General features: G+C 43.5%; 1 protein-coding gene across 4 annotated transcripts in view; it reads right to left on the minus strand.

Annotated features, from left to right (window-relative positions):
* Usp16 (ubiquitin specific peptidase 16) overlaps positions 1-11,484 on the minus strand; it is a 30,850-nt gene extending 19,366 nt beyond the window's left edge. For 2 of the 4 annotated variants that reach the window (XM_052159065.1, XM_052159063.1), the window contains exons 1-5: positions 11,362-11,483; positions 8,186-8,287; positions 5,279-5,454; positions 2,323-2,426; positions 736-839 (exon numbers count right to left, since the gene is read on the minus strand). In XM_052159065.1, the coding sequence (XP_052015025.1) occupies positions 736-839; positions 2,323-2,426; positions 5,279-5,454; positions 8,186-8,246 (445 nt within the window). In that variant the 5' untranslated portion in view covers positions 8,247-8,287; positions 11,362-11,483. Of the gene's footprint in view, positions 1-735; positions 840-2,322; positions 2,427-5,278; positions 5,458-8,185; positions 8,288-11,361 lie in introns of all 4 variants that reach the window. The other 2 variants (XM_052159064.1, XM_052159062.1) reach the window with 2 other exon arrangements.
* Between the last annotated feature and the right edge of the window lie 5,059 nt (positions 11,485-16,543).

The following is a 16,543-nucleotide window of genomic DNA, read 5'->3' on the forward strand; positions in this document are numbered from 1 at the left end:
TTTTGGGTTTTTTTGTCATTGTGGTTTTTTGGTTTTTTGTTTGTTTGGGGTTTTTGTTTTTTGTTTTTTGTTTTTCCGAGACAAGGTTTCTCTGTGTAGCACTGGCTGTCCCGGAACTTAACTCTGTAGAGCAGGCTGGCCTCAAACTCAGAAATTCGCCTGCCTCCAACTCCCAAGTGCTTGGATTAAAGGTGTGTGCCACCACTGCATGGCACATCTATTTAATTGTAATACCAAAAATAGTTTCTCTGTTTAAAATTAGTCACAGCTAATATTACCTGCTATGTGCAATCCGGGAGGTAATGTTATTAACCAGGTGTGGGTCATGCCCCTGTAATCCCAGTAAACAGAAGGCTGAGGCAGCTGACTCACAAACTCAAGGCCAGCCTGATCTACCCGATCTAATCTCAAAAAAGTACATGAATGGATGGATGGAAGTGGTTACACTTAGAAAATCGTAAAGCCGGGCAGCGGTGGTGCACGGCTTTAATTCCAGCACCTGAGGGGCAGAGACAGGAGGATTCTCTGTGAGTGAGCTCAAGGCCAACTTGGTCTCCATTGCAAGTTCCAGGATAGCCAGGGCTACATATAAAGACATGTCTCAAAAAAAAAAAAAAAAAAAAAAGGTGGGGGGGGGGGAATAAGGGAAGGGAATGAATATATAAAAGCAGCTACACAAATCCAAAGTTGTTATATATCTACTAAGAAGCATATTGGTTTGGTTTTTTTTTTTACCTGATTTTGATGTTATTATGCCAGCTTGTTTTCTCACATAATCAACCACTTGGCCCAATCTGTTTGAACTACAGTATTTGACTTCCTCATCACACTTGTAACACCTATAACCAGAGAAGAAAATTGACAAACTGACAACTACAAGAGGGAGAGACAAGTGATAACTATCAAATTATTCTACTGAAAAACAACGAAAGTAGAGCTGGCAGTGGCTCAGTGGACAAAAGTGCTTACTTCAAAATCCTGCAAGCTAACTCCAACCCTAGAACCCAACGGGGAGAGCTGATTCTCCACACATGCACTACGGCCAGCCTGCACAACAGGGCTCACACATGAGCACATACATGTGCACAGGAACACACCACACACATAATAATCTAACATTGTAGAGAGAAACTGAAAATAAAAACCAGTTTTCGTGAGGGCTGGAGAAACAGCTCAGTAGTTATAAGCATGTACTGTTTTTCCAGAAGACCCAAGTCTGGTCCCTAGGATTCATGTTGGCCAGCATACAACTACCTGTAACTCTAGCTTGAGAATCCTATAACTTCTGGCTTCTGCAGGTACCTGTACTCATAAGCCACATCTACACACAAATATATATATATATATATATACACACACATATACAAAGTGAAAAATAAGTCTTAAAGTGGATTTTAATACAACTAAGCACATTTTAAGTCTGGTTTATTAATAAAATTCACCACAATTACAAGTATACATAAGTAGGATGGAAATTTCAAACACAGGGTACATCATTAAAATAAAAAACTGCTTTTTGTCATTTTTACCCCATATATGGCTCTAGGAATGGAACACAGAGTCTCTCATGCATGCTAGGCAAGTGCCCTATAGTAGAGTCACACCTTAGTCCAGTAAGTCTTTTCTGGCCCTGGCTCAGTGTCTAAGAGCACTTGCTAGAAAACATGGGACTCTGGGCTTGACACCCTGTATGCCTGCACTTGCCTGTACCTCCAATATTATCCAGTGGAGGCCCCCCGGCTAGCCAACCAATCAGCCAGCAAGCCAGCAAACAAACAAGAACTCAATAATCTTCCCCTTCTGTGGGAGAAAGGGTCTCACTCTGTAAGGGGGTGAGAAATAGAAGGCACCTTTTGGCTTCCAACACACAACATGCACAGGAATGTGTATGGACTACACAGTCTTGTGCAAACATCATTTAAACTACAGGCCAATGCCAGCAAAATTAATAAAGTTTACAAGTGACAGATGATACTCAGAGGAATACTGCTGTAAAGACAGTTTTTAATGAAATAAAAGTTAGTTAATAATATTATAATTTAGAAATCACAACACTATAAATGGCCTGACAATGGTGTTGTGGAAATTCCTTATCCTTTTATTATAGTCTCAAGTATTTGAAATATGTACTTCCTGCCCCTATCTTTAACGAGAAACAATTTCACTAGAAAAGACACACGGAGGTGCCGATTCCCACACCTTCCTTGTACTCCATGACAAACATATACAAGTTTACTTTTCTTGCTTTTAAACATTTTCAGCAGATTCATTCTCTAGCATTTAAACCATCTCTAGTCAACAGGAAAAGGAGTTGAAGCTCACCAGACGCTCCAGTTGTCCAAACTCAGCACCAGGTAGTGAGGCTCGGATCTCGGTGTTGTGTAGTGCTTCAAGGCGTGCTGTTCCTGAGAATCTCGGCCACAGCCCTAGAGTAATAATCATACGCCTCAAAGCCAAAGCTCACCACATTAATTTATAACACATCGTGAATATAGAAGTGCTTCAAGAGCTTTGTCATTCCTACAAGTTCAAAAATAAAATCGCTCACCAGGGAATTTGCTTCCCCAGCACCTACTAGAGAGAACATCCTCCTTCTAATTGTCTCCTGACCTCCACTGAGAACACCCTCCTCCTGTTTCCTGACCTCCACTGAGAACATCCTCCTAACTGTCCTCTAACCTCCGCTGTGAACATCCTCCTAACTGTCCTCTGACCTCCACTGAGAACATCTCCCCCCCTCTCCTGACCTCTACTGAGAATATCCTCCTCCTAACTGTCCTCTGACCTCCACTGTGAAAACCCTCCTCCTAACTGTCCTGTGACCTCCACTGAGAACACCCTCCTCCTGTCTCCTGACCTCCACTGAGAACACCCTCCTCCTGTCTCCTGACCTCCACTGAAAACACCCTCCTCCTGTCTCCTGACCTCCACTGAGAACATCTGGGCATGATCCCGCCCTCGCTTATGCACACACTCATACACACAAAATGAAATAAGTATAGATGTAAAAAAACAGACTCTACAGAGTCTAAATTTTTTTTAAGCTTAAATATCTATAGGCAACTGAGAATATTCATGGAAAAGGACATTTTAGCACTAAAATTACTCAACTACTCATCCTTTCCAGTCCTCATTAAAAATCAGCACAGTGGTAGGACATTTGCCTTGTGCCTGGTCTGTCCCCACCACTCACACCCACACACTCCAATCAAACCACATAAATCAGATCTCCTCTGACCCTGTAAAAGCCTCTGGAAAGACTCTCTTCAGTGTCTTCCATCGCATGCATATTTTTCAGCTTACTGTTCCTAAAAATGATGGGGTTTTTTTTAAGTATTGTTCACTCAACAATGAGTTGTTCTTTTAAACTCCTGAACAACAACCCCCCAACTGTAGCAACCCTCCCTTCCAGTTAACTCCCATGTTCTCTTATTTGGATAAAATGTACACAGTGCTTTCACAGCTGTAGAAGCTGTGTTTTTCCATTAGTCTTAGAACTCTTTACCATCACTGCCACCTGAACAAACCCTCCATGGGCCTTGCTCAAAGGCTACCTACCTCCCCAAGCAGCTTAGGTTTACCCTTATGAAAAAGACTATATCCTCTCCATAAAAAATTTCCAGAATTTTGGGATGGCAAGAAGGGTGCCCATACACACACATGCGACACCCCATACAGACACCCCACATACAGAACATCCCATACATACCACAGCACCCCACACACCACACAGACACCCCATACATACACCTAGAAGGAAGACTGAAGGTGTAAGTTATGAATTATATTGATGTCAAAAGTCTAGCCATGGTATTGCATCAATTTTTAAAAATATTACCACTGGGAGAAAATGAACAAAATGTGTAAGACTATGTGTGTAAATTTTTAGGGCATTTGAATCTGTAATTATCTTCACATAATTTCAACTTTTAAATAATGGGGGATGGGCTTAAGGGATGTCTGAGCCAAAAGGAGCCCAGACTGTTCTTCAGCTCAGTCCCAGAACACACCTCAAGTGGTCACAGCTGCCTGCCCTACCAGTCCCAGGGATGTGATAACCTCTTCTTGCCTCCATAAACACCTGCATTCAGGTACACACACAATACACATAATTAAAAATAAATATTAACATTTTTTTTCAAAAATTAGTTGTCTATCTCATCTTGTAGATTCATAGGAAGACTGACCAGTCCAGTTTCCTAACAGACTCGCCACTATTTGGGTATGGAGACTCGCAGCCTTTAATCCCAGCACTGAAGAGCCCAAGGCTGTTGGAACTCTTCAGTTCAAAGCTAGCCAGTTCTGTACAGTTAGTTCCAGGCCAGCCAAAGCTATCTTTTGAGTCCCTGTCTCAAAATAGAAAAGTGAGCCAGGTGGTAGTGGCACACGCCTGTAATCCAAGCACTCTGGGAGGCAGAGGCAGGCAGATTTCTGAGCTCGTGGTCTACAGAGTGAGTTCCAGGACAGCCAGGGCTATACAGAGAAACCCTGTCTCAAAAAACCAAATCCAAAAAAAAAAAAAAAAAAAAAAAAAAAGTGGGTAGACAGACAGATGGATAGAAGATAGAAAGATAAACACAGATAGATAGAAAATGGAGCTGGGCAATGGTAGTGGTGGTGCACACCTTTAATCCCAGCACTTGGGAGGCAGAGGCAGGCGGATTTCTGAGTTCGAGGCCAGCCTGGTCTACAGAGTGAGTTCCAGGGCAGCAGGACTACACAGAGAAACCCTGTCTCGAGGAAAAAAAAAAAAAAAAAAAAGGATAGACAGGCATAAAATCAGACCAACAGACCACCATGCCATGGTGGTCACAGCCTGAACTTTAGAACTTCAGCTATATCAGTAGGCTGGTGATACGCAGTAGATAATGAGTCGCACCAGCCAGATCTCTGATCAGCCCTAAGACCAGAGTACTCATTTCTCCCAGCTGCCTAAAATATAGCAACCCAATCCGCCCATCCCCAGAACTGTCCCCAGTGAAAGGCAGCTGCCTCGCAAAGACTGCCAGCTCTCCTCAGGAGCAGGACCTGCGTGCACACAGGCACAAAGACCTAGCCCTTCCTTTATTCAGGACTCATGGTGTCTCCCTCTGCCTATGCCTATTCCCTTCACCGTTACAACCACGGCACCACAGAGAACCCTCCCAAAACACCAACATGGAAAACCTTTTGGTCTCAGAAGCCAGTGGTGACCCAAGAGCATGACCAGCCAGACTGTGTTTTTACATAAGACCCACCCAGAGCTTCCTAAAGTCTGTTTATTTAAATCTGAGCATACCTGATGGCCACATTTGAGACACAGCCAAACCGAAGGGTCTTCTGCTTCTTCTTCAGTCTTATCTTTCACTTTATTGTCAGTCTTACAGTCTTGGCAGATATTCCATTCCACATTTGCTAAGGCTTTTTTCAAATTACCTTGTTCCAACCCTTTTCTAAGGTGTCTGCACATTGGTTCTACTGAAAATTAAAAAAAAAAGCAATACATAAGATTAAATTTGGCTTTTTATTGTTAATATTGAACTGTATCTGAATTTCAACATTAAATTCACTTTCAGACTATCACTCATCATTCTGCTTGACATTTGAATATTATGAGACTGAGAAGGATGCCTGTGTGTGGTTGTGGCAGGGTAGCGCTCTATCATCTGAGCCCTGTGCCGTCAAAAACATCAGACCCAAAGAAAAGCTGTGACCTCACACACTGGCAAATAGAACCACTAAGATACATCCAAACTCTTTCGAGAAAGCGTTTTCACAAATTTAAAATTGATTTTTTGTCTGTGTATATGTGTGACTGTGTATGAATGTGTGTGCATGCAGACCAAGCCTAGAGAGTGTTGACAGCCTGGAGTATTTTTGGGAAACCTGGTTATGTGGGTACTGCAATCCAAACTCCAGTCCTTATGGCCACACAGCCAGAACTCTCAGCCATCCGAGCCATGTCACAAGGACAGATATTTTATTTTGATGACCTAACGACAATTAATTACATCTACAAACTCATTATTTCTCTATTTTCATTAAAACAAGGTCTTTTATAATATATCTATTTTTTAATCTTTGAAGGAGAGGAAAAGAATTTCTTCATTCATTCTGTAACACACACTACAACCAGACACCATGCTGGTTCCAGAGAACCTAAAAGTTACTGACTTACACCTCTTCCTTCCTGAGCAGCTCACACTCCACCAGGAATAGAAACTAAGGCAATGAATAAGAACTTCTCGGGGGCTGGAGAGATGGCTCAGCAGTTAAGAGCACTGACTGCTCTTCTGAAGGTCCTGAGTTCAATTCCCAGCAACTACATGGTGGCTCATAACCATCAGTAATGAGATCTGGCGCTGTCTTCTGGAGTGTCTGAAGACAGCTACAATTCACTTACATATAATAAATAAATAAATCTTAAAAAAGAACTTCTCAAATTGACCATCCATTAGGAAAAAAAATCTAACAATGCAAAAATTTCAAGAGGTAGATAAGGTAAAGTATTGAAAGACATTTACAGTAATCAAAGTCTCTGATACTGATTGCGTGCATACTATAAAATATTTTAAATATTTAATCCTTATAATTACCTAGAAGGAAGACAGTACTACTTCTAATGACAAATGAGAAATCTCAGGTTAGTATGTAAGAGCAAATAACTACTGAATGACTATACCAGAACTTGGACTCATAACTCACACAGAAACCATGTCCTGAAATAGTGAACGACTGAGGCTGAGGACGCACACCTCTTAAATCCCAGCATTGAGGAGGCAGAGGATTCCTGATGGGTTCAGGCCACCCTAGTCTACACAGAGTTATAGGCCAGCAAAAATTACATAATGGATGGATAGATGGACAAACAGATAAGGCAAAACAAAAAGACCAATCCCCATATAAAAGTGTGTAAAAATGTGTGCTAGCTCAGTAAATGGTGGAGCCATACAATGTACTCAAAAAGACAGCCGCACTGGGGACCGGAAAACAGGTTCAGGACATGTGATTAAAGGGTACTGGATCCATTCTGAAGGACTTGAGTTGTTTGATGGAAACTAAAGTCATAGAGACCAATCAAGTAGTCCAACTGGCTTCCTGTTAAGATGAAGTTAATACAAATAAAGTAATGCAGAAAAACCTCTGAATCCTAGTAAAGAAACAGAGGTTACAGGAGAGAGGGGAAGAACTATCTTTTAGAATATTAAATGAGCAATAAGTTTTACAATTGATACTGTCAAGTACTAGTAAAGGCTCTGGAAAATAAGCATTTTATTGTTCAATTAAGGACCATTATTGTTCCACTGATAATACTAAAACTAACAGTAGTGGACTAGCTAAACAAATGATAACATACACAGATGTGATCCTTCATATCAAAGGTGAGTATAAGGCTGGAGAGATGGCTCATCAACAGTAGAGTCTAATAGCTGCTACCATTGCAGGTTCAATTCCCAGCACCCACATGGCAGCTCACAGCTGTGTATAAACAAGTTCCAGGAAATCCAATGCTCTCTCTCCTCTAGCCTCCCAAGCAGCAGGCAGACATGTGGTGAAGAGCACAGTACACACCAGCAAAGTGACCTTTACACAGAGTAGACTTAACAAAATGAGTGTAGAAGGCAAGGGACACACACAGCAACAACTACAAGAGGGACAGCCTGCTGTGCGGAACTGAGGACCAAGTCTGACCCCAAACCCACAGGGGCTGGAGAGAAGCTAGCCCTGAAAGCTGCCCTCTGACCCCCCTCAGTCACAGCATGGCACACTGATGCTACTCCCCCTCAACACACATAGACATCACACACACACAGAGTGATAAAATCTAAGATGGGTGTGGTTGTGTACACCTTAATCTTAGCACTAAGGGGCCAAAGCTGGCAGAGCTCTGTGAGCTCATGGCCAGCCACGGACAGTGAAACCTTATCTTAAAAAGGAAAGGACTGGAGAGGTGGTCAGCAGTGACGAGCACTGACTGCTCCTCCAGATGTCAGGGGTTTAAGTCCCAGAGCCCATAAGGTGTCTCACAACCGCCTAACATAACTTACAGGAGATATAATGCCCTCTTCTGGTCTATGTGGGCACTGCATGCACACAATGCAGACAGGCATCCAAGAAAAAGCACCAGTACCCATAAAAATAAACTTAACAAAAACCATTCCTTTAGCTCTAGTGCCGGGCTTTAACAACAACAAATGAGATATACCTGTAGATTCAGAGGAAGCCTTGTCTGGAACACTTTTCCCCTTTGTTCGTTTCTTTCCCATGTTGGCACTTTATGGATCACTCACTGACACAAAATTACAATCTAGAAAACAAGATAAACTCAGCTTGACAAGAAACAAAAAGACAAAATATTAAAGAAAAAAATGATTTCTACAGTTTAGGAGATAAAAATTCAAGTAAGCTATAGTCGATACTTTATATATCTTTTGCACTTTACAACTCAAAGATACCACTGGGATGCACCATCACACTTTTAGTAAGAGCTCTGAAGTACAGAATATACAGTAGCATCCTGTTTTCAGACAACTGGGAAGTGATAGAGTTACCATGTTTTTAGGAATGAGAAAGTCAAGGCTCTCAATCTCCTTACATCTATCTTGAAATGCTTCAGTACCTAACACTCAACTCTTCACCACACACATTAAATATTCTACAAACAATCAGCTTGCAAAGTCTAAAGGTTTGCAAGAAAAGTTAAAAACAGGCAAACAAAAGTACACAATTCTCTTTACTAGTCTGCTTCTAGATAAGAACTAAGAATTGACTGCTTATGTATGTCACCCACAAACCGCCATTTGGTAGTCTACAGCTAATCTAACTACTCATTAAATCTTTGCCTGTTTGGTTGAATTTTAAAACTTTAAAGATACCAACAGAATTAAAAGTACTTACAAGTCTATCTTTAAATACTAATTTTGAGAATCTGTATTCTACATGCTTCAGAGTAACTTATTAAGGCTAAAAACTTGATAACTGCCGGGCAGTGGTGGCGCACGCCTTTAATCCCAGCACTTGGGAGGCAGAGGCAGGTGGATTTCTGAGTTTGAGGCCAGCCTGGTCTACAGAGTGAGTTCCAGGACAGCCAGGGCTACACAGAGAAACCCTGTCTCTGAAAAACAAAACAAACAAACAAAAAAACCAAATGAGCAAAAAACTTGATAACTGCCATAAAAAGCTACTTTTACCTAAGATGCTTATTAAAGGTTTGTGCAAATGGGAAATAGTACCTGGAGGAAATACGTCACTTAATTCTTGTTTTTACAGGTACTCTATCATTAAACTACACTCCAGTCCTACTTCAAGTTAATTCTTTTTTTTTTTTTTTTTTTTTTTTTTTTTTGAGACAGGGTTTCTCTGTGTAGCTCTGGCTGCCTGGCACTCACTTTGTAGACCAGGCTGGCCTCAAACTCAGAAATCCACCTGCCTCTAATCTTATTTTTTTTCATCATTCTGGTGTAAAGTCTTGCAGGTATTCCTTCAGCTCTTGATGGGGGATGGTGTTATTAAAGATATTCAAGACATCTATATAAAAATCAAGAACCAAGTGAAGTAACTACATTTTACAAAGAAAATTTTCATTCAGCTTTTTGTCCTCTTCAGTGCCAGATATTAATCTGGGCCTTGTGTATTCTGGACAAAACGCTAGGGAACTACTGTGCTAAGCCAGTAACCCGTCCTTCACCAAGGATCATCTAAAATGTTATAAAAAGAATTGATGAAAGTTAAAGATATAGGTCAATATGTAGAGTGCTTGCCCGCCATGCACACAGCCCTGGCTCAATCCTCAGCCACACACAAGCCAGGCACAGTGGTGCATACAGTCCTACACCCAGGTCCAAGAAGAGATCCAGAATTCAAGGTCATCCCCAACTACTATACACTGAGCTTGAGGTCAGCCTGGGCTATATGAGACCTTGCAATAAACAAACAAATGAGCATCAAGTATGTAGGCTGTATAAAATACCGTCCTCTTTTAGGAAAAAAGGTATCCAACTTCTTGCCTCCAAGCTAACTTCCTTTAAGGTGTACCACATTAGTGCAAGATTCATCTTCAAATAACACCATTTGTATTACATCACTCTAATAAAACTATTAAATAGCCAAAACATCCAAGTTTATACTCTGGAACTTGTCCCTTTCAACCTGGCCCCAACGTCCTAGCAATCCTGACTCCCTTAACTCAACAAAAACAATGAATGAGACAGTGCCTTTCCAAAACCATCATATCTGATTTTCACAATCACCTTTTAAATTACCATATTCACTAAGAAAGAAATTTAGAAACAAAAATCACTATGTAGTCCAGGCTAACCTCATAACCAAGAGATCCAACTGCCTCTGCCTCCCTCCCCCAGTGCTGGGATTAAAGGTGTGTGCAAACACCACCACCAGGTTTCAATGACGCTTAAAGAAAACCTGCATTAGCTGAGTTCAAGGCCAGCCTGGTCTATGGAGGGAGTTCCAGGACAGCCAAAGCTACATGAGGAGAACAAAGCAAACACACACACCATGAGAGAGAGAGAGAGAGAGAGAGAGAGAGAGAGAGAGAGAGAGAGAGAGAGAGAGAGAGAGAGAGAGAGAGAGAATGAATATGAGCATTTATTACCTGAGAAGGCACAACTTCAGGTGAAAAGATAAAAGGCGTACATTAATCATAAGGCTGCAGTTGTGAAGACAGAGCTAGAAAATCTGGTTTAAGGACTGCAGTTCCCCTTGAGACAGCAGAGGAAAACTTGAAAGACAAATGTTAATTATGGCAACCAGTAACTGAGGAGTCAGTCGATGCTACTGAAGGAGCTACAGTAAAATTCTGACAGCTGTGAAGGTCACTGCTGAGTCGTGGGAAAGGGTTCTATAAAACATGACTACTCGGTCAGGCATCGTTCAGGTGACTTTTCAGATAAGAATTGCCATCTTGGTCCAATTACTCGCTCGCGGCTCCACTCGCTGAAATCAAAACTCCCGTTGTCGGCCTCATATCAGGGCGATTGCTTTCCTCCTCTGCCCGCCCGGTCCTCCTCTGCCTTCGCTAAGCCATCACGAATGCGTGTGGGAAAACCCCATGTCAGCAGGTCTCTCTACAACGTGGCTTTCGAGACTGGACGTAGGCTGTCACCCATAGGTGACAGCGCCAGCCGCGCTTACAAAGCACACGGTGTCACCGGGCGCTCCCCAGAGCTCGCACGCCAGCCGCCCAGCCACCCTTCCCGGCGCCCGCCCGCCCTACCAACTGCTCGGCGCCCTCGGGGCAGGCTGGGGTACACAGGCCGGGCCCGGAGTCACCGGCCGTCCCAGGAGCCGACAGCTCTCGCAGTCGAAGAGGCCGAGGCGCGGCAACCGGGCGGGCGAGCGGCGGCGGCGGTGGTCGGTACTCACCCGGGGCGACGGCGCCCATAACTGCCTCCCACGACGGGCCCGGAGCCGGCCGTCAGCTCCGCTTCCTCCAGGTGACGAATAGAGAGCGACGCGGTGGAACCAGACACCCTCCGGGAGAGGCAACTTCCGGAACGCCTGGCATTGTGGGAAATGGCTCGGCCACCTGTGGGCTCCGTCTCTGTGAGTTCCGCGCATTTGAGTTCCGCCAAGTTTCCCGGCTGCGGTGTTAACTGTGGAGTTATTTAAATCCTCCTAGAGAGTGGATGGCAGGTGCTGGTCTCTGGCTTGGAAAGCCCTGCACAGTTAGCTCTCTGAAATACGTGATTTCTGCAGGATTGCCAAGAGTGCAACTTCTAAACGGCTCTCATTATCTCTAATTCTGTCCCATAAAAGTGAGTGAGCATTCTTCCAACCTCAGCCTTCATCTTGCTGACCTTGTCAATGAACAGACAGGAATTAAAGGGAAATGTTACATTGTAAACTCCTGAATGTTTGCAGTTCGTTGATGAAAAACGGTAACTACACACTTTGTGTCAAGTCTTTTGTAACACAAATTAAGAGGACCTCAGCAGGGACAGTAATCACAGAATATTACGCGTCAATGTTAGCGGCAAAATAGGCAGAATAGGGCAGTGGTGGCGCATGCCTGTAATCCCAGCATTTGGTGGGGGTGGGGGGGTGGGGAGGATTTCAGGGTTCGAGGCCAGCCTGGTCTACACAGTGAGTTCCAGAACAGCCAGGGCTACACAGAGAAACTCTGTCTCGAAAAACAAAACAAAAGGCAGAAGTAAGCAACACAATAAAAGAACAACTTTGTGTATGTGAGGGGATGCAATAAGGAAACCACTTGAAACTGCTGCTCAGTTAGGGGGAAGGTTTTTATTGTGAATAAGAGAGAAACTTCTCAAAGGCATCTGGAAGAACCCAGAGGCCCAGCGCAGAGAGAGGAAGGCCAGGGCTAGGGAAGCAAGAGAGTGGGAGAGAATAGTAGACATAGAAAGATTTTTAAAAAGCCAGAATAGGCAGGGGCAGGAGGTACAAAGAGAATCGGAATCGGGAACCAGAGGAGAGAAGGTCCTGGAGGGTAGTGTGTCCTAGTGTGAAGGTTCTGAGCTGAGTATCTATCGCCTACTTGTGAATGGGGACTGAGGGAGCCTGCTGGAGTGCTAGTTCAAGGTGACTGGCAACCCCGAGTGTATATCAATAAAGAATCATGAATCCTGTCCCTTCTGCCAGAGGCAAGGGACAAGAGTCCTTTGGGGCGGGTAGGTGGGGAGGGGACCTCGAGTTACTGAGGAATGTTGACTGTTATCTCTTTTGTTTGTTTGTTTGTTTGATTTTTGGATTCGGGTTTTTTTTTTTTCCGAGACAGGGTTTCTCTGTATAGCCTTGACTGTCCTGGAACTCACTCTGTACACCAGGCTGGCCTTGAACTCAGAAATCCGCCTGCCTCTGCCTCCCTGAGTGCTGGGATTACAGGTGTGCCCCACCACCACCCAGCTGCTGACTGTTATCCAACCAACTGAGACCCTTTAGTCAATTTTGAGCTCATGTCTGGATATGTGGACTTCTTAAGACCTAAAGGATTGTAAATGAAATATTCAAACTTACTACTTGTCAGATAAAACTTTATTACGGGGGCTGGAGAGATGGCTCAGTGGTTAAGAGCACCGACTGCTCTTCTGAAGGTCCTGAGTTCAGCAACCACATGGTGGCTCACAACCATCTGTAACAAGATCTGACATCCTCTTTTGGTGTGTGTAAAGACAGCTACAGTGTACTTACATATAATAAATAAATAAATCTTTAAAAACAATTTTATTACGATAGCAGCATAAGTGGGCAAATTGGCCAGTGTAATTTTTACTTAAATTTTGGGAAAAACTAACATCCTTGTTCTTTACTGGTGATAAAATGTTGTGGGTCTATTTTATTTACTTATTTGGAGATGGGATCACACTGTGTAGCATAGCTGAGTTGGAACTCAGTGTGTAAAACTGGCTGGAGTGAACTCACCAGGCACAGCCAGCCTCATGCGCCTGACTTCTGGGATTAAGGGATTAAAGGTGTGCACCATGACCCAGCAAAGGCATGAATTCAAAGCTCACTGCTTTTTTGTTTTTTTAATGTTTGCTTTTCTTTTATAAAGATTTATTCATTTATTATATGTAAGTACACTGCAGCTGTCTTCAGACACACCAGAAGAGGGTGTCAAATCTCATTACGGATGGTTGTGAGTCACCATGTGGTTGCTGGGATTTGAACTCAGGACCTTCGGAAGAGCAGTGTTCCTAACTGTTGAGCCATCTCTCCAGACCAAGGTCACTGTTCTATAAAACTTGTCACCCCAGTGACAAGTTTTTCCTCCCTCATTCCCCAGTGCTCTATTGTTAGCTTTATTAGCTTTCTTTCTTTCTTTCTTTCTTTCTTTCTTTCTTTCTTTCTTTCTTTCTTGTTTATTTGTTTGCTTTTTATTTATTTATTTGTGTTTTTTTTTTCAAGACAGGGTTTCTCTGTGTAGCCCTGGCTGTCCTGGAACTCACTCTGTAGACCAGGCTGGCCTCGAACTCAGAAATCTGCCTGCCTCTGCCTCCCAAGGATTAAAGGCGTGCGCCACCACTGCCTGGCTTATTGTTAGCTTTCTTTGCTTTGTTTTCTCCTTTAATTTTCTGTGGTTAGTGCCTTAGTCTACCCCATAAAAATCATGATACAAGCTAAGCAGCCTAACTAACCTGATCTCCATGTCACTCTCATCTAGTTTTACATCTCTGCTAACTAACCTTCATCCTGACACATTTATTTTCATGTTTCATGTATGAATGGAGAATATATAGATATATAGATATAAGTATTTGTGTATATATACATATATATAGGGAAGGATATACATATTTTTCTATAATTCTAGTACTTAGCAGTGTCTGGAGCATACTAAGTTCTTAAGTATTAAGGAAATGTATTCAGTAGAACAAAATGCTGTATAAGAATGTTCATGGGCTGGAGAGACGGCTCAGCAGTTAAGAGCACTGACTGCTCTTCCAAAAGTCCTGAGTGCAATTCCCAGCAACCATATGATGGCTCACAATGATCAGTACAGCTACAGTGTACTCATATGCATAAAATAAATAATTTTTTTAAAACATAAGAATGTTCATAGTCAAAATACTGGAAACCATCCAGTTTCCCTTCAAAGAAAAATAGAAAAGGAGGGGCCAGTGATCAAGAGCATGGGCTGCTCTTCAAGAAGACCCAAGTTCAATTCCCAGCACCCACATGGCAGCTCACTGTCTGTAACTCCAATTCCAGGTGATAAAACACCCACACAGATATGCATGCAGGCAAAACACCAATGCATATAACATAAAAATAATAAATTATTAAAGAATAGAAAATGAACGGAGTTGTGGCTGGTTGGGAGAGCGCCTGGTAAGCTCACACCAGGTCCGGGATTGGATCTACCACACAACTTAAAAACCAAAATGGAAGAAACTAAACAGCCATATCCCTGGAACGCTGCTAAGCAGAACAACAACACTGATAAATCTTTACAGTATCACACTGGGGGTCCCCGAGGCGGCTGGGGGGGGGGGGCTACAGAGCTTGTGCTGAGCTGATGAGCTGAGTTGAAAACTAAGGAGAGAGAGCAGGGTGTGGAGGTGCATACCTTTGATCCTATCTCCGGAAGCAGAGGTGGGTGGATCTCTGTGAGTTCAAGGTCAGCATGCTCCAGGACAACCAGGGAGGTCACAAAGAGAAACCCTGCTCTCAAAACCAAAACAGAAAGAAAGAAAGAAAGAAAGAAAGAAAGAAAGAAAGAAAGAAAGAAAGAAAGAAAGAAAGAAAGAAAGGAAAGAGAAGATAAGGAGAGAACCAAGTGTTGTGATTTATAAAAAGAAAAAGAAAGCAGGGACATGTTTGGTGGATGTGCTGTGGTAAGGTGTGGGGAAGGGGGCGCTTCTGCAGGCCCATGCTGAGGCATCCCTTCCCCCTGAGATACAGCCATACAACCGGTGTAGTTTAGAAGAGAGTTTATTTAGGGCATGGAAGTTGAGGGGTAGAGGGGGGAGGGGAGAGAGAGGAGTAGAGGCTGGCCATGAACTTGAGGAGGGGGGGGGAGGGAATAGAGAGAGGGTGAAGAGGGTGAAGAGGATAAAGGGACACGAGCAAGTGAGGAGGGGACCAGCAGCCCCTTTCATAGTGCGTCAGCACTAACTAGTTACGGTTATGTAACTGTGGGGTGGACCCTAGACGAAAAGTCTCTCAATCTGTCTTCTGACTCCCACACTCCAGCCACGGTACACATACATATCATGCCAAGCGCGCGCACAATAAGTGAATGTAAAATATTATAATGAAAGAAATGGAAATGTGTGTAAAATATACTGAAAGAAAATAAAGGCACCTCCTGTTTGGCTTGAATGTGAGTGTGTGTTGGGGTGGGGAGCAGTAGTGCTTCCTGGAGAAGTGTCGGAGCTAAGAAGGAAATTGTGGGGATATTTTTTGAAGTGACTTCTAATAACAGAGTGAGTACCACAGATTTTTGCGCTTGTCAAAGCTGAGCAAATATCCATTTAAGATAGACATTCACTTTTAGCCCAGAAGAAATCAAAATTGAACTCTAACTCTAAGCGTGCTCCTGCATTTGAGAAAACTGCTCTCATTTAGCAATCTGCTTTTCATAAGTCGTGACAGAGTCGGTGCAATGAGATATTCATGATGGTTCCCAATGTATAAACCGATGGCATGACTGCTCCACAGTATGGTTAAGGAGGCAATTTTTAATTGTAGATATGATAGAGAATGGCCAGAGGTATCTGGAAGAGTCCAGAACAGTCACTGAACATAGCTGTTAGACGGGACATGACAGGCAGGGCGGGCAGACAGACATGGAGGGCTGCCAAGCAGACGGGACATGGTGGGCAGACGGGACATGGTGGGCAGACAGGACATGGCAGGCAGACAGGACACGGCAGGCAGACAAGCATGGCGGGCAGACAGACATGGAGGGCTACCAAGCAGACGGGACATGGTGGGCAGACGGGACATGGTGGGCAGACGGGACATGGTGGGCAGACAGGACATGGCAGGCAGACAGGACACGGCAGGCAGACAGGCATGGAGGGCTACCAAGCAGACGGGACATGGTGGGCAGAGGGGACGTGGCCAGGACAGTCTTTGAGTG

Source organism: Apodemus sylvaticus, chromosome 15 (assembly GCF_947179515.1).
Source record: "Apodemus sylvaticus chromosome 15, mApoSyl1.1, whole genome shotgun sequence".
Lineage (NCBI taxonomy): Eukaryota > Metazoa > Chordata > Mammalia > Rodentia > Muridae > Apodemus > Apodemus sylvaticus.